The 22860-nt window shown below is 45.1% G+C and overlaps 1 protein-coding gene across 1 annotated transcript in view; it reads left to right on the plus strand.

The window, feature by feature from the left end:
• FBXW8 (F-box and WD repeat domain containing 8) overlaps positions 1-22860 on the plus strand; it is a 57290-nt gene that overhangs the window by 17916 nt on the left and 16514 nt on the right. Inside the window, exons 5-7 of the mRNA XM_053994145.1 lie at positions 9270-9427; positions 16945-17141; positions 17987-18196. Of these exons, the coding sequence (XP_053850120.1) occupies positions 9270-9427; positions 16945-17141; positions 17987-18196 (565 nt within the window). The remainder of the gene's footprint in view (positions 1-9269; positions 9428-16944; positions 17142-17986; positions 18197-22860) is intronic.

A 22860-nucleotide genomic window follows, 5' to 3' on the forward strand; every position in this document is an offset into this window, starting at 1 on the left:
GAGTGGGGTTGGGTTGTTGGGTGTGCTCAGTGCAAGTGGGATCAGGTGTTGGAGGATTTACCTGCCACTGCAGTATTCAGCTCATGGCCCCCATCGGGGAAAGCAGCAGCAGCTGAATGCTCTTGGTGTCAGAGCAAACAGGATGTGATCATTGCTGTATTAAACAGGAAGGCAGTTTTGACTTGGTTTGGGTGTTTTTTTCATTCCAACTGCTTATGAAGCCTGATCTGACTCTGGAAGCTGCTTTTCCAGCCTGCCTGGAGCTCTTGGTTTACCTCTGGGTTTCGCTGCTGCAGGGATGTGCTCAGTGATGCCTTTGGTGTTCTCAGGCACAGGCAGTAATTTTGAGCTTGTAAATCTTGTTTTTTTACTAAGGCCAGACAAACCCATCCTTCTTTCTACTAAACTTGAAGATTTCATCTTTACTCTCTGGGCTGTCACCATCAGTGCCTGGAGCTCAGGTGATGCTCCTCCTCTCTGCTGCTTGCAGCGTGTTGCAGTTTGTGTTCCTTCCAGAGCAAACAGATCAATTTCCAGCATCCTCCAATGGGGTTTTCTCACCTCTGTCTGCAACTGGAGCCACTGTTTTATCTGTGCTTTGTCCTTTGTGACATAATAGGGCTGATGGAGCAGAGCCTTCCCAAATTGCATCATAATGCCTCCTGAATTCTTATGGAAAAGATATTTTTTTTTCTCCTGAACCCACAGTAATTTGTTTCCTTGGTAGAGCAGCTGCTTTAATTAATGGGCCTGGGCTGATGCAAGCCACTGGAACCTTGAGCTATGGGATGGGAGATTTTTTGCTTTAAAAAACAAATTACTAGAAACAGTTTGGCTTTTTCTAATTGCTGCTTTTATAAATGTTCATTTAAATGTTTTCCTTACAGTACAACCCTTTGGCTTGTTTCTGTTCCCTTGGTATGACATTTGCATGCACTTAATATAGAAGGTGAGGCAGAAGCAGTGAGGATGGTGAAATGTTAATTTGGTTACAGATAACAGTGCTAAGCTGCAGAACTACACACTCCAGCAGCTTAACTCTCTTTCTTGAGGGATAATTTCCTAAATAAAGCCCTAAAAATGAAGCTAGAAGCTCTCTGCAGCTTCGTATTTGTGAGGGGCCCACAGATGGGCGTGGGTTGGTAAATTGGAAAGTTGGGTTCCCAGCAGAAGAGTTTGGGAACTGATCATGAGGATGCTCAGAATGGATTTCCTACATGCTAAATCTAAAACTGCTTCCAGATCCATTTTGGGACACATTAGTCACATTTTTCATAGCTGCATTTATGTATCAAGCAACTCAAAAGTACATTTGGATGAAATCAGGGAGATTAATTTTCTACTCCCCATTCTTCTACCAGCATTAGGATTGTTTCAGACTCTGGTTTTGGTTTACCCCCATCTGTTTTTCCTTGTGTTTTATGGTATAGCTTTCTGCTATGTAATTGAAAATTTTTTCTTCCCAGTTCCATTTTTGTTTTATTTTTGGCTGTTATGTTCTATTTATATTCCTTTCTGCCATATGAAGTAGCTCTTTTCTGCTACTATTAGTTTTTCCTGAGTCCTTTCTTTAAGGAATCCCTCAGCCAAGCTACCTGTTGGTTAAAGTTGGCCAAATCAATGTATCCAAATACCTGGGAATGAGAATGCAGGGAGAACTGGGAACTTTGACCTCTTCCAGTCTTAGAGGCACCTCACCCTGTGGTAGAGGTTTCTGAGCTGTCCATCACTCATCCCTGGCTTCAGGGGAGTACAAAGAAGGTGCTAGAATGCCTTGAATTCCAGTGTTTTTCACTGTGATTGAGGTACCTCCCAGTGTACCATGGTTCTGATGAAGAGGTGTTTTGAAAGTGGACATTGAGTTGCCACTGTCTCACTTGAGCCTTGGAGAGAGGATGGAGCTCAGGAGCCATTTGAACCAATTTGAAGGGGTTTGGGTTTGCATCTTTAATTGGGCCTATTCTTGAGCCTGCTGAGGGGGGGCACTAGCTGATACCTTAATTAAACACATGAAGGACTGGAGAGTTGCTTTTGGTGGAATAAGGATGAAAGCTCTGAGGTGCTTGTTGGAGCAAGACAGTGCAAAATACTCATTATTTTACTTGCTTATCAACAGGCATCCGTTTAAACAGAGACTGTTACTGCAGCAAAATTCCTACTGACTTCAATAAAATGCACTGACATTGTAAGGACTTCATAATAAGATCTTTTGAGTATTAACAGATGGTCACTGACTGCCTGAAACAAAGTTGTTGTTTTTTTTTTTTTTTGGTTTGTTGATCACCGCAGGTATCTGGAAACTGAACAGACTTTGCCTTCTGGAAATCAGACCTGACTGTGAAACAAAGGGGGTTCTTTCTCCTTCCTTTCCTTGCTACAGACTCTTTAGAGAAAATATGGAAAATGTAAACTGGTTTCTGGTGGGTTTTATCAGAAGTCTTTGGTGACCAGCCTGATTTGGTGCAGCGAGCCTTGCCCTGGAGGGTTGTGCTCGAGGCTGCCCAAAAGTGAGTGGCACCAGCATCCTGTCTGAACAGAAACCCAGCAAGGGTCTTAGTGACCCTGTGGTTTGAAGTGAAATTCTGCAGTGCCAGCAGTACCCCAGCCATGAAGGAAAGCAGTTTGTCTTTGCTGCTGCCATGGACTGAATGAGCAGAGCCTCTACTGTTTGGAAAATGTTCCTGTTAACAGTTTTTCTTTTGTGTATTTGTCAGTTTATATATTAGTTGCAGTTGTACTTTGCACAAACACTAATTAGACAGCCATCAACACTCAGGGCCAAAGCCTTACTAACAATGCAACTGTGATAGCAGTGTCTTAATTGGTTGAGTATAATTGTCATTAGGCAACCATAAAGACATCTGGGGCTCTGGAGAGGGATCAGCCTCCCCCTCCTCCTCTTCCCCAAATTTGTTCTGGCTATTGCTATCCAGCACAGTGGAGCTTTTTCAGATGAGATTCTGTGTTTTGACCAGTTTCCTGATGTTTTTCTCCTTATGAAATCGTCTGCCTCTTCAGCAGCACTTCATTAGAGCTGTGCCCAGGCTCCAGCTCTGCTTCCTCCCACATGTGCTCTGCACTCCACCACCTGCTTCCCAGACATTCAGCGTGGGGCAGCAGCAGCTTTTACCCCCAGCTCCTTCTGCCTTCACTCATGTGGGAGGGCATGAGCAAAATGTCCATGTCATTACTGCCACTAAAAAGTAGTCACAATGCTTTTGGTTAGTGAGTAGGTATTTTTATTCTATCTGAATTTAATTTTTACCAGTTTTTCTATGCCATATGCATTCCACTTACTGTTGCTCCATTTCAGCAAGGTTTTGATGCATCTCTGTAAAGTTTAAGTTGAATGTACAGGCTAATTTTTACAGCTAGATCCATATCTGGCCAAAATTACAGAATGGGCTCCTTGAGGGGAAGTATATTTAGAAAAATACAGCTTGTCTCTGCTGCTGCTTCTCATGTGTCTATACTGAAATATTCCAAAGAACAAGGGCAAAGTGGAATGTGAGTCCACCAAAGAAGCTGAGTTTTTGGGTGGAGAGGCTCTGTTGAACATCAGAGAAGGAAAAATGTGTCTGTGAGTAGAGAGAGCTGGGAGCCAGGTGTGGTGTGGATGGAAGAAATCAGGGAATGGGTATCAGGAGAGGAGGAAATTGGCCTTGTGAGCAACAGGCTTCTTGTTGCTCCCTGTTGTGCTCAGGAGAGCAAGACTTTGGACAGCCTTTCTAAATGAAATGAAGCAGGTGTGGTCTCTAATGTGGCTTATTTTAGGGTTTGGGGTTGGGTTGTTGGGTGTGCTCAGTGCAAGTGGGATCAGGTGTTGGAGGATTTACCTGCCACTGCAGTATTCAGCTCATGGCCCCCATCGGGGAAAGCAGCAGCAGCTGAATGCTCTTGGTGTCAGAGCAAACAGGGTGTGATCATTGCTGTATTAAACAGGAAGGCAGTTTTGAGTTGGTTTGGGTGTTTTTTTACTCCAACAAAAAGCTAAGTGGGCATTTCATTACCATCTTGGTAGAAGAATCAGTAACTGAGTGGATTTGGAGTGCTGGGCTTGTTCTTGGGCAGGACTTGCATCTGGGGTTATTTCATTGAGTGATCCAAATGAAATTTTCAGGGCAAAATGTAAAAGTTGTGGTGGGAAATGAATAGAAATCTTGAAATATCTAGAAATAGTGCAGTGTGTTCCTCTCTCCAGCCAGTTCTGTTGATAGGGCAGATTTGCCAATTATCTGCAATAAAGCAGCCTTTTTATTTTTTTTACAGCAAGGCAGTGCTTTAATAGTTTAAAAGCCTTTTGTTGTGGTTACAAATTGAAAGTGTGGTGCTCTTTATGACAGCATTACATTTTTTTTTCCTACTGAATTGGATTCATCTGTGGTTGAAATTCTTCCAGCTCAGTCCTGGTGCAGGCCCAGTGCACACTGGAAATGGGCAGTGGAGGAGCTGGTTTATATCTCCCATTTCCCAGGCTGGTTCCCTGCCCAGACCAGGAGCTCCACTCATGATCCCACCACGGTCCTGTGGAACATCTCTCCCAATCCTTCTGCTCTGCTGTGTGGGACTGCCCTGGGAAGGATGGGAATGGTGAGAAATGGGGGAGGAGGGAGACAGGAAGCCCTAGGAACCTTCCTGAGGAACTTCTCCTGTGCTGGCACTGCTGGGATTTCTGGGCAGCCACGGGGGAGCTTTGGTGGGCTCTTGCAGGGTTCTCCTGGCACGTGGAGTTCCCTGGTCTCTGTCACTGGAGGAGCAGAGGATGCTCTCAGGGATTGTTGGGCAGTGTCAGAGCCCACTGGGCACAAACTCTGGTGTCCTGCAGCTCCTGGCAAGGGCTGGGAGAGCAGCGTGGCCTCGTGGCACAGGAGTGGGAGTCTCCAGCATGAACTGATCCACCAGGGAGTGGAGGAGTGAGGAGAAGGAGGCTGCAGGGTGGGCTGGTGCAGACCCTGCCAAACAGGTTCCAGCAAAAACACATCAGAATTGATTTCATCATCAAATTGATTTCAAAGCAATGGCCAGAAGTGTTTGGTGGTGCTGCTCCAGTTTGAGCTTCAGGTTCAGGTGGTTCTTCATGAACAAAGAATGGGTCAAACTAAATTTTGACTTGATTGAATTCTGAGATAAAATTAATGTAAGGATTTAGTGTGATCCTGTGATGTTGGCTCTTTAATTCCAGGATTGCAGTCAATGCATTGTTATTTTTGCTGGATCCCTTGTGTTCCAGGCTGTGTAGGGAAACCAGGTGCAGTGTGCCCTGAGAATTATCCAGCCCTGGGCCTCTCCTCTTCTCCTGCCATTTTCTCCTTCTCTCAGTTTTTGTTTTTACATCTCCAGCCTGGACTGTGTGAGACCTACACTAGGAGGAGATGCTGTTCTTCCTTGTTTATTTAGAGATGAAAACAAATATTCTGTCACTGAGTTCTGTCCAGTCTACCAGTGTTTTATGTCTCCCCTGAAACTCACTTTTCAGTGACAAGAGAATTTTGGCTTCCCTTGGGAAGAATCTGCTGCTCTTGGCAGTCAGGAGAAGCTCGAAAACACGACCCCAACCAACCCTAACATAAGGAAACAAAAATCAGTTCAAAATTAAAATGCTTCCAAAACACTGCGTGCCTCTTGTTGAAGGGGAGTGCAGCAGATCTGTGCAATCACCTGTCCTGTTGCGATTTATATCCAGATTTTGAAGCAAAATGAGCCCTTTCCAGTTTTGCAAACTGAAGAGATTTGTTGTGATCTGATCCGTGCTCCGTGTCCAATCTCACATGAAACATTTTGCTTTGGGGAAGCTTCTTTCTTGGTCTGTTCTTCTTAGATTGTGCTGCTGTAAATTGGAAATGAGAGCAGGATTCAGAGAGGTTTGGGCCTCATTTGCAGAGGGAGCGATAGGGAGAAGTGTCCCACCCTGTTCTCTCATTTCCCTGGGTGCTCCCCTGTAAGGCACAGCAGAGGAGGCAGGTGACAAGGACAGGCTTCCCTCTCTTCCTGATCAGTGCAGGGAATTCATGTGCACCTCTCTCTGCCTGACAGATTTCACCACCCCCCTGGGCACTTTAATTCCTGCTGTAAATTGGAGCCTTTTCACCGGGAGATGTTGGGAGGGATCTGCTCTCGTGCCCAGGCATGGCACTGCCCAGAGAACTGGGAAACCTGAGTGCAACTCCCACGTCTCCTAAACCTTCCTTTCCTTCTTTTTCTTGTAATTAACTGGGTTTTTTTTCCTCATAAGCACAGCCAGATTCCCAACCACCAGACCTCTGAGGCTGGTAAGAATCACTCTTCCATGATACTTCTCCCCCAAAAATCAGGATGTAACAACAAAGGTGACAGAGCAGGAAGCACCTTTGATTTTCCAAAAGAATCCAAGTGTCAGCTGTGCCAGAGGAAGGCATCTGACAATGTTAATTATCACAGTTTTGTCAAAACTGGCCTTAAATAATTATAGAACTATGGTCTTTGACCAGTTGTAGAAGCTTTTCTGCTTTTTCTGTGATTTTTTTTTTTCCTTTATTAGTCTTTTGTGTGGTCATAGATGGCCCAGAGCAGTTTATCCATTGTTTGCTGTGTAACAACCTTCTTTCATTCAGATATATTCAATATTACCTGGAAAGTTTAGTTCTGTTTCTTTATTTCCTCATTGACAAGCTGATGTTAAATTACAGTTTTTGTGGTATTTTAGTGAGCCTGCTGCAAAAAAAGGAACCATTGCTTTAACTCTAAAGACAACACTTAGTTGAATCAATTAATTAATTAGTCTTCAGAGACGTAGGTAAATTGATCTGTTGATGAGACATTAAGAAATTTCTTCTATAAAAAGAAATTTCTTCCTATAAAGAGCAGTAGGTTGGGTGGGTGCTTGTATGGTCATAGATAAATGCTCTGCTCTAACACAACCAGAAATCTTGAAAGACTGAAAAGAACCAGTTTGAAGTTTTGCCATGATGTAATTTAGGCTCGTTCCTGATTTCCTTTTTCCTCTTGATCTTGGCTCTCCTTTTATGTTAGTTGCAAAGTTCCACACTGATAGTGGTGGCTGAGTTGTGTGTCACAGAATCACAGAATGAAGTGGGTTGGAAAAGACCTTTGAGAACATCAAGTCCAACGTGTGACCCAGCAGTTCCTCATCAACTAAACCATGGCACTGAGTGCCACATCCAGGGACAGTGACTCCACCACTGTGGGAATTGGAACAACAGAAACTTCCACAGGCACTGAAGGGTTTGATCTGCAGCCTTAGAAGAAGCTTGGATTGATGTAAAAATACAATACACAGACATTTAGCAGAAAAAAGAAATAAACTTATGTTTCTATAGTTGTAAGAATATGCCTTAAGTAAGTGAGAAACTGCACTGATAAGATGGTGAAGGGTTTATAGTGTAGGGGTGTGGTTGTATGGAATAAACTGAGAGTTTAGAAGTTATAACAGAAGCATTTATGTCCAAGTGAGACAGAAGCCATTGGACAAAAGTACCCACAGTGCAGCAGAAGTAAGTAAAGGTGATAGGTTAGAAAAGCAAAATAAACCTTGTGGCATCTATTCATTGGGTTAGAAAGTTCTATGTTGGTTTGTAACAAGGAGCCTGTGACTACTTTGAGCTATGGCCAACTGCTTGCTCTAAAATCTCATGGCCTCTGAAACTGATGTTTATTTGAGCAATAAATGGTTCTTAGCCCATCTGTGGTCCCATCCCTTCATTAAAAGCTGTGACAATGAAACACCACCTCCCTAGGCAGACAATTCCAGTGCCCAGTCTCTCTTTCAGTGAAGAATTCTTTTCTGATGTTCAACCTAAACTTCACCTGGCTCAACTTGTGTCAGTTGTTGCCTGGGAGAAGAGGCCGACCCTCCCTGGCTGCAGCTTCCTGTCAGGGAGTTGTAGAGTGAGAAAGTCACTCCTGACCCTTCTTTTTTCCAGGCTAAACAACCCCAGCTCCCTCAGGAGCTCACAGGATTCACAATTCCTCACAGGACTTGTGTTCCAAGCCCCTCACCAGCCTTGTTGCCCTTCTCTGGACACACCCCAGCCCCTAAATCTCCCTCCCAAACTGAGGGGCCCAGCACTGGACACTGCACTGAAGGTGGTGCAGCCTCAGCAGTGCTGAGCACAGGGGAGGAATCACTGCCCTGGTCCTGCTGGCCACACCATTCCTTGCAGCTCCAATTTCAGTTTACCTGCCTGCCTTGGTAGACTTTGGTGCCACATTCAGTAAATGGGACTAAAATGGGCAAAGCTGATGGTTTTGTGCACAGAGGACTGGGGGAGGATCAGTCTGGAGCTGTTTGAACCCATCCTTGTTCCTTCCTCCCTTCTGCTGCAGCCACCTCCTTGCAGGTGCTGTGAGGTTGTTGGATTAAGCCCTTTTCTGACCCAGAGATGGGGCAACTGAGAGGCGTTTTAAAACCTTTTATTCCATTTTCAGTCTGGTGAGAAGGGTGAGACAATACAGGTGTAACAATTCACACCATCACAATCAGAAGCCAACTATTTCCTAATTACAAAACACTGTAAGTGTTTCCTGGCCTATCAGCTTTAGCCACACCATGCTGTAGATGCCTTAAAGCCAATGATCTGAAATTACCCCTCGTGGGTCCCACTACAATGCATTTTCATAGTTCCATTTCTCCAAAGTATCCAGTCTTGTTTGCAAAGCCATCCTTTGAAACTTGTTTCTAGCTCCATTTCTCTCTCAGCAATGTCTGCCCTATTCCATGGCATTTCTAAGTCAACATTTCTTATCTCAAGGTTTGCATACAGATGCTCACTGTGTGGGCCTTCTGTCAGGCTTGGAGAATTCTCTGCAAATTCATTTCCCACATTTCCCCCTCTCTCTTGAACGGAAAAAACTTCTTTGACAGCTTTATTTATTGTTTGCTGTGCACAATGAAGTATACAAGGTACTGTCACTAACACGAACACAAGGTATTGTCACTACAACAATCAATGCATAGAAACTTATTTTGTAAAGTTTTTTTTAGTTAAGGTGTAAAACTTTATGTTTTAAACAAGTCATCTAACTATGATCTATCGTCTGTTTTAATTTGATTTGTCAAATGATTTCGTTTTTGAAGTGGTTTGTGGATGGACTCTGAACAGATAAATTTATACAACAGATAAAGTTATACAACACAATCCTTCAAATTCTTTATAACTGTGATTATATGCATAGCTTGCACACAGATACATCCTATGTAAGCCTTCTATCAAGCTGTAAGAATTCTCTACAATCCATTTCCCATCGGGGTGACCGCTGCCCTTGTTTTGCAGGTACACCTCAGGGGAGGTGAGGCTGTGGGACACCCGCACCTGGGACTACACAGCCCCCGTGCTGGCAGCAGTGCCAGGCCCTGGAGGGGCTGGAGCCCCGCCACACGTCTCCTTTGTGAGGATAAACAGCTCCCTGGCCGTGGCTGCCCACGAGGACGGTGAGCAACCACAACTCTCCTCCCTATTAAAACAACAGCAAAAAAAAAAAAAAAAAAAAAAAAAGGCTTTACAAAAATGAAGCAGCTGTGCTCAGCTTTTTGTGTGTCTGTAATCCTGTGTATCCACACACACGCACACACTTGCTTTTATGTGAGAAAGTTGGCCAATAACCCTAAATGCATTAGGAGGCATTGGAACATAGCACCCATTAAAACTGAGCTTTAATTCCTACTGGAGCTGCTGCACAAAGCTTGAGTGCCAGGCTGTAGTCCAGCCAAGCTATCTTAAGCAAATAACTTGTTTTGCTATAAAAATATTAAATATTCTTCCACCAGCCTTCTCCTCTGGCCAAAACTCCCTTGGGGTGCTGTGGAGCTTTGTTATGGGGATGGTGGTAAACTTGGATGCCTGATTAATCCCCATCCCTCTCGATCTTGGCGTGGTGTGTGGATGCACTGAAGTGTTGGTTTGCAGTGCTGGGTTGTTATTATATACTTGGATTTAAAGAAATGAAAGCTTTCACCTAATATTTAGTGAAACCCTCATAAAAGCCTGGTTGTGTGCATTGTTTTAAATATCCTTGGAGGGTTTCTGTAATGGACAACAAGAGCCAGAGACCAACATCTTTTGGATTTGGGAACAGCAATTTAAAAAGTCAGGTTTGGACAGTACCGGCCAACTGGGATACTAAACTGAGGGGCTCAGGCAGAACTCAACTCCCATAATCTTTCTTTAAAATGTAAAATTTGATACTTAAAGTGTCTCCTTGGGTATAAAGAAAGAATATTTGTAAGTTCAGAGAGCTTTGTACACATACTGTCTTTGATCCTGGCATGTCTACAGGTGAAAACAAAGCAGAAGGTGAATAATCCAAACAAAATCCCTAATCCATACTTTTATTTTAGAAGTAAATTAAATGCTTTATGTGTTTTAAGATTCTCAACATCCTTAGCTGGTTTTCTAGCTTGGATCATGCCAGGTTGGTTTTCTATGGGTAAAAATTCTTGATAGGCAACATTTTCTGACAACAGCAAATCTGGTGTTATTAATATTATTTACTGGAGTCATAGGAAACTATAACAGAGGTTTAAGTGCTGGCTTTTTTTTCCAGTGTTCCAAACAATGACTAGCAGAGAGTCTTTTGTTTGTTTTCTAGTTTCCCACTGACTAATCTAATAATTTGTCTGGGTTTTTTGCCTGTCATATCCCTTGCTGTCAGCGCTGTGACTGAACTAGTTTGCATAAAGCTCGGCATCTTTTATTCTTTTGGGTAGAGATTTTAATAGGCTCTGTGATATGGCAGTTACTCTGATTTGAGAAGCCTTGGTCAGAATAGTTTAGTTTCTATGGGAATAGGGAAATAAAAAGACCCATTTTAGCAGTGTTTACTAACTGCAAGCTGAAAGCACATATTTACAGTTTGGTGGAGAGAGTTATTTTAAATTTTGGGGAGGGAGCGGACGCCTTTGAAGATAATGTGTTTGATTGTTCTTTGTTGTACTTTTCCAGCTCTCTTTCCTCTTTGTTTGTAAGTTTGACTAACCCAGAGAAACCATCTGCTCGTGTTGGAGGTGGTGCTGTCAGGCAGTCTAGACTTCCCTGGCGAATCCCTGGCTCGCCCCGACACCATCGGCTGCTCCCGGTCCCGCAGGGCTCCCGCGGCGCTGGCCTTGGCTCCCCATCCCAGGGAAGGGCTGGCAGGCACAGCCTGCTCTGCTCTGCTCCTCAGCTCCTTGCCCAGGCACAGCCAGGACACAGGTTTGTCCTCCTGGGATGCCCTGGCCGAAGTGGGTTGTCACTCCACGGTGGCCCTGGAGGAAAATGGGATTGTGGCTCCTGGTGGAGGTTCCTGATGGTGCCAGCCTCGGGCTGCAGGGACAGGGAGAGGAGGGAGGAATGGATGGGGAGCAAATGAAGTTCCCTGTGCCCGTGCCAGCGCTCAGTGGGGGCACTGGATGTACACCTGGGGCAACGGGACTTGGCAACTCGAGCCACAGTTGTGATTTTTGAATTCCAACCCACTGGCCTCATATTTCTTCTGCCTTGTTTCCTATTGTCAGCACTGGCAGTGCTCCAGTTTGATTTTACCACTAATTGTGTTGCACGTTACCGAACTGAAATGAATCAAATCAAAATGCTTTTCCTGGAGCATTAGATAAAGCAGGCGAGGGTTCTGGGTAATGAGCAGATGCTGCTAATGCAGGGACAGGAGAGGCCTTGCCAGGACTCCATCTGCTCCATGCTTGCCTGCCTTTGGCTGGGAGCCACAGCTTTTGGGAAACAGCAGTCTACTTCAGCCATCCCTCTCCCCCCTGCGCTCTGGAGTTGCATGGTTTGACTGGAAAACGATGTGCAGCAACAGGAGAGCAGAACTTTGTCCTGCTGTCCTTTAAATGCCACGGCCACCCTGCTGCAGGCACGGTGAGGAACACAGCCCTGCTGCCCTGCTTGTACCCCCTCAGGCCCACTGTGAGGAGCTGGTGGCCCCTCCCAAGCTGCAGAGGATGCAGAGGAGGGTGGTTGCTGCAGGGATCAGAGGTGCTGCAGGCTCCAGGAGGGGAATTTTGCCCAGCGCTGCTTTTTGGAATTCTGTGCTCTTGTCCTTTCTGATGACCCTAAAGCTGCCCTGGGGGTGTTGTCCCTTCTGTACCCTCTTTGCAGAGTGATGGGTTTGGTGCCTTTCCCTGAGTGCCAGGACATGCTCCAGGAGAGAAGGAGCATTCCAGGCTGGCTGCAGTGAAGGAAAATTGTCAGAAGAAAACTGCAGGAGCAGGGGCTGGGATGTTTATTCCCATTGGTGGTTGTGGGTGCAGATCTCTTGGTTTGGGCGAGTGGAGAGTGATTTCCCATCCCAGTCATCCCATTCCCAACACTGGGAATGAAACAGGGTCTGTGCCTTCTCTGAGGGACTGTCCAGGGATGGTATTGTGTGGAAATCCCTGGAAGAAGGGTGGTGGAGGTAAAATCTGAGAACATTTGGTGGGAACTGGTGTGCTAATGCTAGTGTGAGGGAAAGGCTCTTGTCACTGAGGTCTGATCTCTCACTCTTTGTACCCTCAGGACCTGCTGGAAGTGAAAATTAAATGTAAAATGTTGGTTAATGAACTTCAAGTATCTACTAAGGTTAAATTGACTCCTTCAACTAGAAATGGTTTTGGGAGAAACTCAAAATTCACAGCAACAAATTTTGATACTTTGATACTTTGATACTTCAGGCTGGTGCTCATTTCCACCCATGCTTTTCTTATACTGCTTGTGCTTCATAGAGATATGATATAGCTAAAAATTATAAGGAAATAAATTAATGTTCCCACTTTGGAGTAAAAAAAAAGCACCTGTAAGAAGCCATAGAATAGCCTGAGTTGGAAGGGACCCACAAGGATCATCAAGTCCAAGGGTTTTCAAAAGGTGAAATAGAGCTTTGTTTTGTTTAAATCAAGGTGGCAAGACCACAACCCTGAAACAGAACAAGCATCATGGAGATGGTGTGAATTCAGCACCTTCTGGCCTTCCCAGGCCATGGTGTTTAGAGGCTGAAGGGAATGAGCTTGTAAACCATGAGCACATTTGGATTCCTTGCTCCAGCACAGAAAAAATCCTGGGGTGTTAAATTTTTCTTTTTTCAGATAATGCACATGTAGATTGCTTTACGTTTCTTCCAAAGCTGGCAGCAGCCACCAGCTGACAGCAAATGCTGGTTTTAATGTGGAAGAGCTGATGCAAAGGTCTTTAGGATCCGAGCTGGCATCTTCCACACCCACATCCAGCCCTCCCATCCCGAGCTCCCCCAGCAGGCAGCTCAGGTGGGCAGTGCCCTGTGCTGTGCCCAGCTCAGGAGGGGCTCAGACAGGCTGTGTGACACTGCCAGACACAGCCAGGATAATATTTACAAATGAGATTTAACACTGTTTGCTCTGTGGTTGTGCTGCCTTGCCGTGTCGGAGGATTAGGGGATTTTAAAGGAAAAAAGATACTTGGGTTTGTTTAATTTTGTAGCAAACATGTTGCCTGTAATAGCAGAGAAAAACCTGTGTGAAAACAGATGTAACAGCTGCTTCAGCAGGATGTTTTTTGTGCTGCCAGCGCTGCTGATGGAGAGAAAGGAGCCTCCAGCCTCCCACCTTTGACACAGCAAGAGCTGTGCAAGGCTGGTGATGCTCCCGAAATTTGGAGTTCAGTCAGGATCAGCACTGCACTCTCTGAGGCACAACAGCCTCATGCTCAGTGTTCTATCCAAGTACTTTCCAGTCTGGAGTGAATGGCAATAAATGGGCCTTTCATCGGGCCACAATTCAGAAATATGTTGGGTTGGGAGTTGAATTTTTTGTCAAATTTGGGGCAAAGTGAGATATGAGGCTGATGCAGTGATTGTCACATTGAATGTCAGCATTACACCAGCAGCAGCAGCTTCTTGCACTTCTTTTCATGAGCCACGATGACTTTCCAGCTTGCTCATAATTCTAAATAATTGTGGGGAGTTATTGTTAGAGTTCAGTTGGAATAATCACAATTATGGGGCGGCTTTTAGCGTGCCGTGAAACCGCTGCTTATAATTTTCATTTCATGACCTTCTAACACTTAGTAAGATTTCAGTATTCTAAAAAATAAAAAAAGATAACGTATGACTGCAACCTTAACTTCACCTCAGCAGAGGAATTGCTGTGGAAATGAGGTGCTGGGCAGTGCTGGAGGCAGGAAGACAGACTGTGGAGAGCAGTGATCTCATCTGCACTGCTAAATCTTAGCCTGATTTTTTTTTTAGTGCCACGCTAATAACCTGAACTGGAATGGTGTGGGATTTTTTGCTCTTACCCAAACGTGATTGACTGCTGCAAGGACTTGCACACCCATAAATACCTTTTGTTGTTTCTGCAGTGAAATGCAGAATATTCTAAGCAGCACTTTTAACCCTCATAGCAGCTTTACCTATTTATAAATCCAGTGGAGTGTTTCTTTTTCTGTTTTCCTTCTGTCCTGATCCTTGTGGGTCCCTTTACACTCAGGATATTCTTTGAACTCTCCTTGTTACTCTTTACTTTGTGCTCCTTCATCATATGTGAATTTGTGACCTTACAAGTCACTTTTTTTTTTTTTTTAGATTACCAGGAATGTATTGCCCATATCATGTATCATTATATGGGCAATACACTGTACATATCTGTGTTTGTGCACTCTGTGTTTGCCTGGTTAAAATCTTTTATTTTGGACAGATTTTGTCATGTTTGAGATGCAATAATAGTAATAGTAATAGTAATAATAATAATAATAATAATAATAAGTGGCTTGTTGCCCAAAATTAGAGAGCAGAACCCTGAGCTCTGGCTTTCTCAGTTTGCTCCTGTGGTCAGAATATTTTTTTTTTTAGTTTTCCAGAACTTGTCATCCATTTAGACACTGTTAAACCCAGTGGATTGTTCATCACAGATATATGCAAACAAAAGGCTTCACTGAAAGCAAATGAGCCTCCCTTTTCCCCTTCATGAACCTGCTCTTTAGTTGGGATACATTTTCTGCTGAACAAAACCTGAAAATCCTCCTGCTTGGAGGAGCCTGGCAGCCAAATCCAGGGTCTGACACAAAAGTCCAGTTCTGACTCCCTGTGTCTGATACCACTTTATCACTGATGGGTTTTTTTGCCTGGCTGAATCATCTCTCCTGGAGGTGAGACCTCCCCATCCCTTTGCTCTGGGGAAGAGGAGCCTCAGCTCAGCCCTGCCGTGGGCGCAGCCTGTGCTGCCCTCTTGGATTTCTTAACTGGTTTTAAGCTGTGTGTAACCAGTCTGTTTTGCAAACCCAGTTCAGCAGTTATTTACCTTTTAAGCAATTAACATAATTACCATTATGCTAAGAAGTAATTTTGGGAAGTTCTGCTCTGAGCCCTTACGACTCCGTCGGGACAGTTTTAGTCGGGACTTATCTTTCTGATGGAAGCCTAATTGCAGTTTTGGCTTTGTGTAAACAAACAGAGGCGGCTAATTGTTTAGGCAAATAGCAGATTAATTTAAATATTCATCCCTAATAAAACAAAAATGGTCCCCATTATGGTACTCATTCCCATGGTGAGGAATATAAATATTCAGTGGGAGTGCCATTAGACAGGGATCTTAAGGATTATCTGCATTATTTCACATCGGTAGCACTTTCCAGATACCAAATAATCTTTACAAAAGCTACCATAAATCAATTTAAACTCATTTAGCTACCATTTCACTATGTGCAGTTTCATTACCACACTCTTGCTTCACCTCCTCTGGGACTGGGGAGGAGTGTTTGCAAACTGGCAGTGGTGCCCATCCACAGCTGTCTGTCAGGGCTTTTATGTCTCCTTCTGAAGGAAGAGCTGCCATTAATCATTTCATCATTAACGTGCTCCTCTGCAAGGGAGGCTTCTCCAGCCCTGCCTGTCACGCTGGAAGATTGCTGCTCAGTTCAGTGCAAAGGTGGCCCAGAAGGCTCCAATTCCCTTCTGTTCCCTCCTGATTGCCTCAGGTTGCTCTTACTCAGATGATGATGCTTTTAAATAGAGAACTGGGGAGCAGGCTGGCAAAAATGCGATTACAAATATGTTTTCTTTTGACTTACACTTCTTTATTCTTTAGGATTTGCATTGTTTAGCTTTTCTCTGTGGTGACAGGGAATGGAGCTGTGTTGGGAGGTTTAGGTTGGAGATCAGGAAAGGTTCTTCCCCCAGAGGGTGCTGGCACTGCCCAGGCTCCCCAGGGAATGGGCACGGCCCCGAGGCTGCCAGAGCTCCAGGAGCCTTTGGACAGCGCTGCCAGGGATGCCCAGGGTGGGGTTGTTGGGGGTCTGGGCAGGGCCAGGGGCTGGGACTGGATGATCCTGTGGGTCCCTCCAGCTCAGGATATTCTGTGATTCTGTGAATTGTGCAGCAAAGTGACTTAGAATTGGAATGTGGGTTCTTCCTCACTGATTTGGGGTAATTGAGGGCCTCTCTATAATAGAACGAAATTTCAGGTGTCTGTTTACATCTGATCTCCAAACATGGAAATGTGAGAGAAGTCAAAGAGTCTTCCTCAAAGTAGCTGCTAATGTTATTGGACAGTGAGAAATTAGGAATTAGGTACAGAGCAATAGAGCCTGGAATCACAGAATCACAGATGGATTTGGGTTGGAAGGGACCTTAAAGCTCATCCCATCCCCCTCTGCCATGCCAGGGACACCTTCCACTATCCCGGGTTGCTCCAAACCCTGACCAGCCTGGCCTTGGACAATTCCAGGGGTCCAGGGGCAGCCACAGCTGCTCTGGGCACCCTGTCCCCACCCTCCAAGGAAGGAATCCCTTCCCAATATCCCATCTATACATCCCCTCCTTCAGCTTCAGGCCAGAGCACATAAATTCTCCTGTGGCCAGAGGAGCCACAGCATGCTGAACTTCAGATGCCCCCATCTCTTCCCCACGTATTCCTTTGTTCCACCAGCTCCATTTGCAGCTGTTTAAACGCTCAAAGGTTGTGTCGGAGGCTGAGCTAACCCCAGTGCCCATTTCCCTGTGCAGGCACTGTCAGTGTTTGGAGCCTGCTGCTGGGGCAGGAGCCCATCCATCACTTCCAGCACAACCAGCGCATCCAGGCCCTGGCGCTGGCCCCGGGCGGCACCGCGGTGGCCACGGCCTCCGGCTTCCAGGTCAGGCTGGAGAGCCCTGACGACAGAGGATTCTGGCAAACCCCAGGAACCTTTGAAATCCAGAAACTGGTGAGTCTCCAGCTCCTCGTTCAAGGAGCTCCTGATCCACTAATTATTGTTGGTAGGGTTAGGATGGTTCTTATAAAAGTCTTACAGCCTGAACGAGATCAGGGCGTTACCAGCTCGAGGCTCTGACTTCGGAGCAGGCTAAGGGGTGAGTCTTCCATCCCTGAAGAGCAAGGGTGAACTGCTGGCTTAAGCTAGGAGTGAAAATGAACACAAGTCCATATGGTGCAGGAGGTTGGCTGGGTTTAAATTTTTTTTTTTTTTTTTTTTGTCAACAGTAAACTAAGCTGGCTCATTTTGTAAATCAGTTTTCTCGCATAGAATTGGAGCTGAAACTCCAGGTCTCATTCCAGATCCACACTATCTGATTAATTCTGAGGCAGGATATTGCAGGCAGCCTAATAGTGTCACTTGTGAAGCTGTAACTACTCATGCAGCTTCTTTAGGTTGCACCTTCTGTCACTGAAGTTTTGAGAGTTGTAATTAAAAGTAATTTTCTGAAGTTTTGTTTTGTCTCGGAGTATCAGCATTTGTTTGAAAGGGGAAGTGTGTAGGAATAATTGAGTCTTGCAGCCTCTCTCCTGTAGGAGGAAGCTGTGCAGTTAAAGGGTGTGAAGTGATTTAAACCACTCCTGATGAATCCCCCCTCCAAAGCTAAGTCAGTCTTACAGTTCAGAAATAAGCTTGATGTTTGGTTTTGTGTGGAATTAATCCATAACTGAGATGATTCAGGACACACATGAGTAGTTTGTTCAGTTCAGCATGTGGCATTAGTGATGCAAAAGAATTTTTGACTGTATTAGAATAAATTAAAATAAAAAATAAAATAAAAAGTCTGCTCTTTTTAGGTCAACTTCCTTAATCTGGTTCCAGATGTCACGGGGAGCCCAGTGGCAGTGGCAGCTGCAGAGGACATTGTCTATCTCCTGAAAGCAGAAGATCCTGGCAGAATTCTGCACTCTGTCTATGGTCAGCCTGTCACCTGCCTCGATGTGGCTGCTCACGAGGCAGCCTTTGGCATCAAAACCTTTGGCTGGTTATTGAACGAGCCCAACCAGGTATTGTCATTATTTTCTGAGAAGATTTTTATACCTTTGTAATTAAGGAAAAAAGAGTTCATGCTGAGGACTTCTTTCCCTGCTCTCCAGCTTTTGAGAGTAGAGAGAAGACAATTCAATGTAATAGTCTGATGCTGCTTTGTCTTCTTCTGTGGGCTGAAGTGAGGGGTTATTGTTCAGCTGTGGGAAATGAATTTGAAGAGAATTTTTAAAGTTTTGACACAAGGTTTACATAGTATGTATCTGTATTTAAACTTTGAGATAGGAAATATTGACTTAGAAATACTATGGAATAAGATAGATATTGTTGAGAGATAAATAGATCTAGAAACAAGTTTCAAAGGATGGTTTGATAAATAAGATTAGATACTTTAGAGAAATAGAATTATGAAAAATATATTGTATTAAGACTTATGAAGAGTAATTTTTATATGATCGGTTTTAAGACATTTACAGCATAGTGTGGTAAAAATAAGTAAAAAACACTTATACTGTATTGTAATTAAGAAATAATTAGCTTCTAATTGTGATAGTGTAAATTATAATACCTGTATTGCCTCACCCTTCACATGAGACTAAAAATGGAATAGAAGTTTTTAAAACACTGCTCAGTTGCCCCATCTCTAGGTCAGAGAAAAGCATAATCTGACATTCAGCCAGCTGGGTTCACTTTTGCATCCTCTGCTCCTCAGCAAGGCCCAGCTCAATCTATGCTGCATCAATGGCATCAGGGGGAACTCATCTCAAAAAACCCACCTAAAAACCCCAGTAAAGAACCCAAAATCCCAAACCATCCCTCAGCCTCTCTGGTGAGGGATCCTCAGCAGTGTCAGGCAAATGAGCACCCTTAGGAGGAGGGTGCTTTTTCTGCTGTGATCTTGAGTATTTGGCCAAACTGTGAAGAGATTGTGGTGTTTCCAGATGCCTTGGGAAGAGTTCCTGTCTCTTTCCTGCCCCTTGCCTCCCTTTTCCACGCCCTGGTTTCGTTCCATTTTTGTGTTACACTGAGGCTGTCAGCAGTGAGGGAAGGAGGGGGCTTCAGGCAGCTGGAGGAGGGAGCAGGAGTGGAGCACCCACTGCAGACCACTGTGGTCTGGAGTGTAAAAATGCAGGATTTCCCTTGGCAAGTGACTGGAATGGGAAAGCTTTATTTAGGATTTCCTCTGTAAGGGATAAATGTGTCCAGCTGCATCTCATTCCCCTTAAACCCCGTGTTCACCATAAATACCTCGAGGGCTGAGATGCTGCGAGCAGTGCTGACTTTATTCATTCCTTTGCTGTCCTAATCCAGCTCTTTTCCCTCCAGAGGTGGGAGGTCAGGAGGTAAAATTGCCTCATTTGGGGGCATTACCCCAGTGATCACTTTTGTGCCTCATAAAGAACAGAGAAACCCTCCTAGGCCCCGAATGCCGCTCAGCAAAGCCGGACATCTTTCCTAATTTAGTCCTGAGCTGCCTGGCTCTTGCTGGCAGATTGTATTAAGCCTGGTGCATCCTAATCAGGGAGATGGGCCCAGACGGCCGGGGGTGTGACAAGGACACTGCCTTGGCACTGCTGCTGCAGCTGACATCACGCCGGAAATTAATTACTGATGTCTATTATGATAATGAGCGGCCTCGCGCAGACGTGAAGGGACTGTGCAGCGGCTGATTACGCTGGGCACACGGTGACAGTGTGGCTTTGGGAGAGCTCCCCGGCCTGGAAATGGAATCCTGGAGGGTTCCAGCCCCGTTGGCTGCTGCCTGTGTTCCTCCCCACTTTGGGGTTTTCTTTGTTTTCCTCTGGGTTATTATTTTCCTTCTGGCAATCCCTGCCTAGTAACCTGCTTCCTGATGAAAACACTTAAGGGAAACCATCTTTTTCCTCCCTCCCTCTATTTTTTTTTTAATCATTTTCTAATTTTATCCATGTTTGACAGCAGAGCTGAGATCTGAGGCATAAATTTTGTGAGAACTTTTATGTTGGAGAGGAGGAAAACATCAAATCCGTGGCCTAGACTTGGCTCCTGTCAGATGAGAGACACCCGTGCAGGAGGGAGGGGAGAGCAGAAATGCTTCATCCCTGAGAAGTTCAGCTTGCACTTTAGTAGCACCAGACAACCTAAATGTGATGCTGTTTCTTGAAAGTTCTTCTGCTTTAGTGCTCCTGGAACTCTTTGTTGAAGTTAAGCTCTGAAAGATTTTGTTGTTTCAGCTCTGTTAACTCAACATGAAATCTCTTCAAGTCCAAATTCTGAGACCTGTGTTCCCATCTAGGCTTGTCTAGGGCTAATTACATAGGCCAGGTAATGACCCATGGGGGAAATCCTTATTCCCAGGGCATCCAGGGGACATTCCTTGAGGGATGGATGCTGTCAGGCCAGTGACACATCCCCTGTGGCAGGCAGCTGGGAGCCCCATGGTCACAGAGCTGCTGCAGCACCACCAAGGCTGGGCATTCACCTGTGGGAATTTTGGGTTTAAACACCATGGGGTAGATTAAATCCACAGACTGGCTTTGGTCCTCTTCATGTCAGGCTCTAAACCTCATAAGGAGGCAGCAGGATGAATGTTAGGCTTGAGTTCATCTGGTTTCAGATGCAATCTGGAGCTTTTCTCATAGCTGGTGCCTTTATAGCCTTCCCTGAATCTGCTGTCAGGTAAGTCTGGTCTCCTACTATAGCTCAGGTGAGCTTTGTGGATTATTTCTATGGAATTTAGAGGTGTTTGTTCTCCTGAGATGAGGGGAAAAATCCTAAACCACAACTTTCTCCTGTATTTCAAATTCTGTTCAGTATTTTTAACACGTTCAGTAGTTCTTGGGGATATGAGACAATGAACAAAGGAGGATTTGGGGGTTTTTCTACCAAAGAAGCTTCATACAGCATGCATGAGGATTTTTATTACAGATATTGTCAGGTACAGTTCAGGTGTGGGTTTGGTTGCTTTGTGCACAAAACGTGAGCCTGATTCCGGGGCTGGTGGATGGGGAAGAGGGGAGGGAAGGGATGATTTTACAGCTTCCAGCTCCAAGGCAGAAGGCTGGATGTGCTGAGATCAGCTCTCTCAGGTGCTGCTTGTTCATGCTGTTGCTTTTGCAGCTCTTTGGAGCTGCTGATTGGCTTGTGCTTGAGGAAAGGTGTTCAACCTCACCTGGCTCCTCTCAGCAGCCATTGAAACACTGCCTGGGTTTGCTCCTAGATTTCATGTTTCCATGCAATTCTTCAGCTGCTCGGAAATGTGAGTGTGAAATTAACCAGCGACAGTGAGTGAAAACAAATTTTAAATCACAGAATCCCTGAGTGGTTTGGGTTGGAAGGGATCTTAAAGCCCATCCAGTGCCACCCCCTGCCATGGGCAGGGACACCTCCCACTGTCCCAGGCTGCTCCAAGCCCTGTCCAGCCTGGCCTTGGGCACTGCCAGGGATCCAGGGGCAGCCACAGCTGCTCTGGACAACAGTAAATACTCCTTGACATTGAGTTTCATACTTTACAGTCATTTTTGGATGATATATTTAATTCATGGCTGCTTTATGTGAGCTTTTACAACTTATTTACACCTTACTTTAACTAAAAATCCGTCTAACTGAGAAGCTGCATTGTCTTTTCTGGTGTCAAATGTCTCCAGTTCTCATGGAGTTCCAAAGACTTCCATTTTTTTAATCTTAGTTTTTCTTGTTTAAAAAATGTGGGGTTTTTCACTTCTGTTGGTGTCCATGACCCTTGTAAAGAGCCCAGTTTTCAACAAATTCATCTTTATGAACCCTTGTTTTCATACCAGTAGAAGGGCAGGGATTGCAGGTGTCTGAACAGACGGAACTTGCCCAAATGTCTCTCTTTGAGGAGCTGCAGGGTGTTAGCAGATCTTTGGAGGTGTTGAAAGGTGTTTTAAATACCTTTTTGTTTATAAGTTCTTTAGTAGCACGTCAGAGAGGCAGAGCTCTCTGAGGAACTGAACTATTACCAGCAAAAGAGACCAGCACAGAGTCCAGAACTTTTCCTTGCCTACATTTTGCATGATTTCTTGATCAAACGCTCTAAGTGACCAGGAATAATTTTGCAAGTTGAAATAAATAAAAGATTAAATAAATAATAAATAAATCCATCCCTTTCTATTAGCTGACATTAAGGACATTCTGCTTTTTTCCCCCTGTTTGTGCTGTCGTGTGAGTGCCTCAAAATTGGCATGATGGCTGAGTTTGGAATGGGCTGACAGGTTTGGAAAATACAGCTGCTAGGATGTGCCATGAATATTCCAGGTGATGAAACCAAGGGATTTAATTCAGCTTTTAAGGTTCACTTTGCCTCCCTTTTCCATGGGTGAAGGTTTCCCTCAGGTTAGGGAACACCTGTCCCTGGGCCAGAGGGGTTTTTTGAGTGTGTGGGTGGCTCGGTGGGTAAACGCAGCATCCTCCCCACGGGCCCTGGAGCTCTTAGGCCAGGCTCCAGCCACGAGTCAAACGAGCCTGGTGACCCCATTCCAGTCCTAGCAGACATCTGCCCACATCCCAGCCCATCCCAGGCTGGCAGAGCCCCGGGGGCTGGCAGTGCCCAGGGCTGCAGGTGCGTTGGCAGCGCCAGCGCAGCGCTTGGCTCCCCTTCTTGCCACCAGCCTGAAGCCTCACTCTGCAACTCCAGGCACAGAGAAACTTCAAAGGGAAAAGCAAACTCCTCTTGTCTTTAGCT

The sequence above is a fragment of the Vidua macroura genome, chromosome 18, assembly GCF_024509145.1.
Source record: "Vidua macroura isolate BioBank_ID:100142 chromosome 18, ASM2450914v1, whole genome shotgun sequence".
Classification (NCBI taxonomy): Eukaryota; Metazoa; Chordata; class Aves; order Passeriformes; family Viduidae; genus Vidua; species Vidua macroura.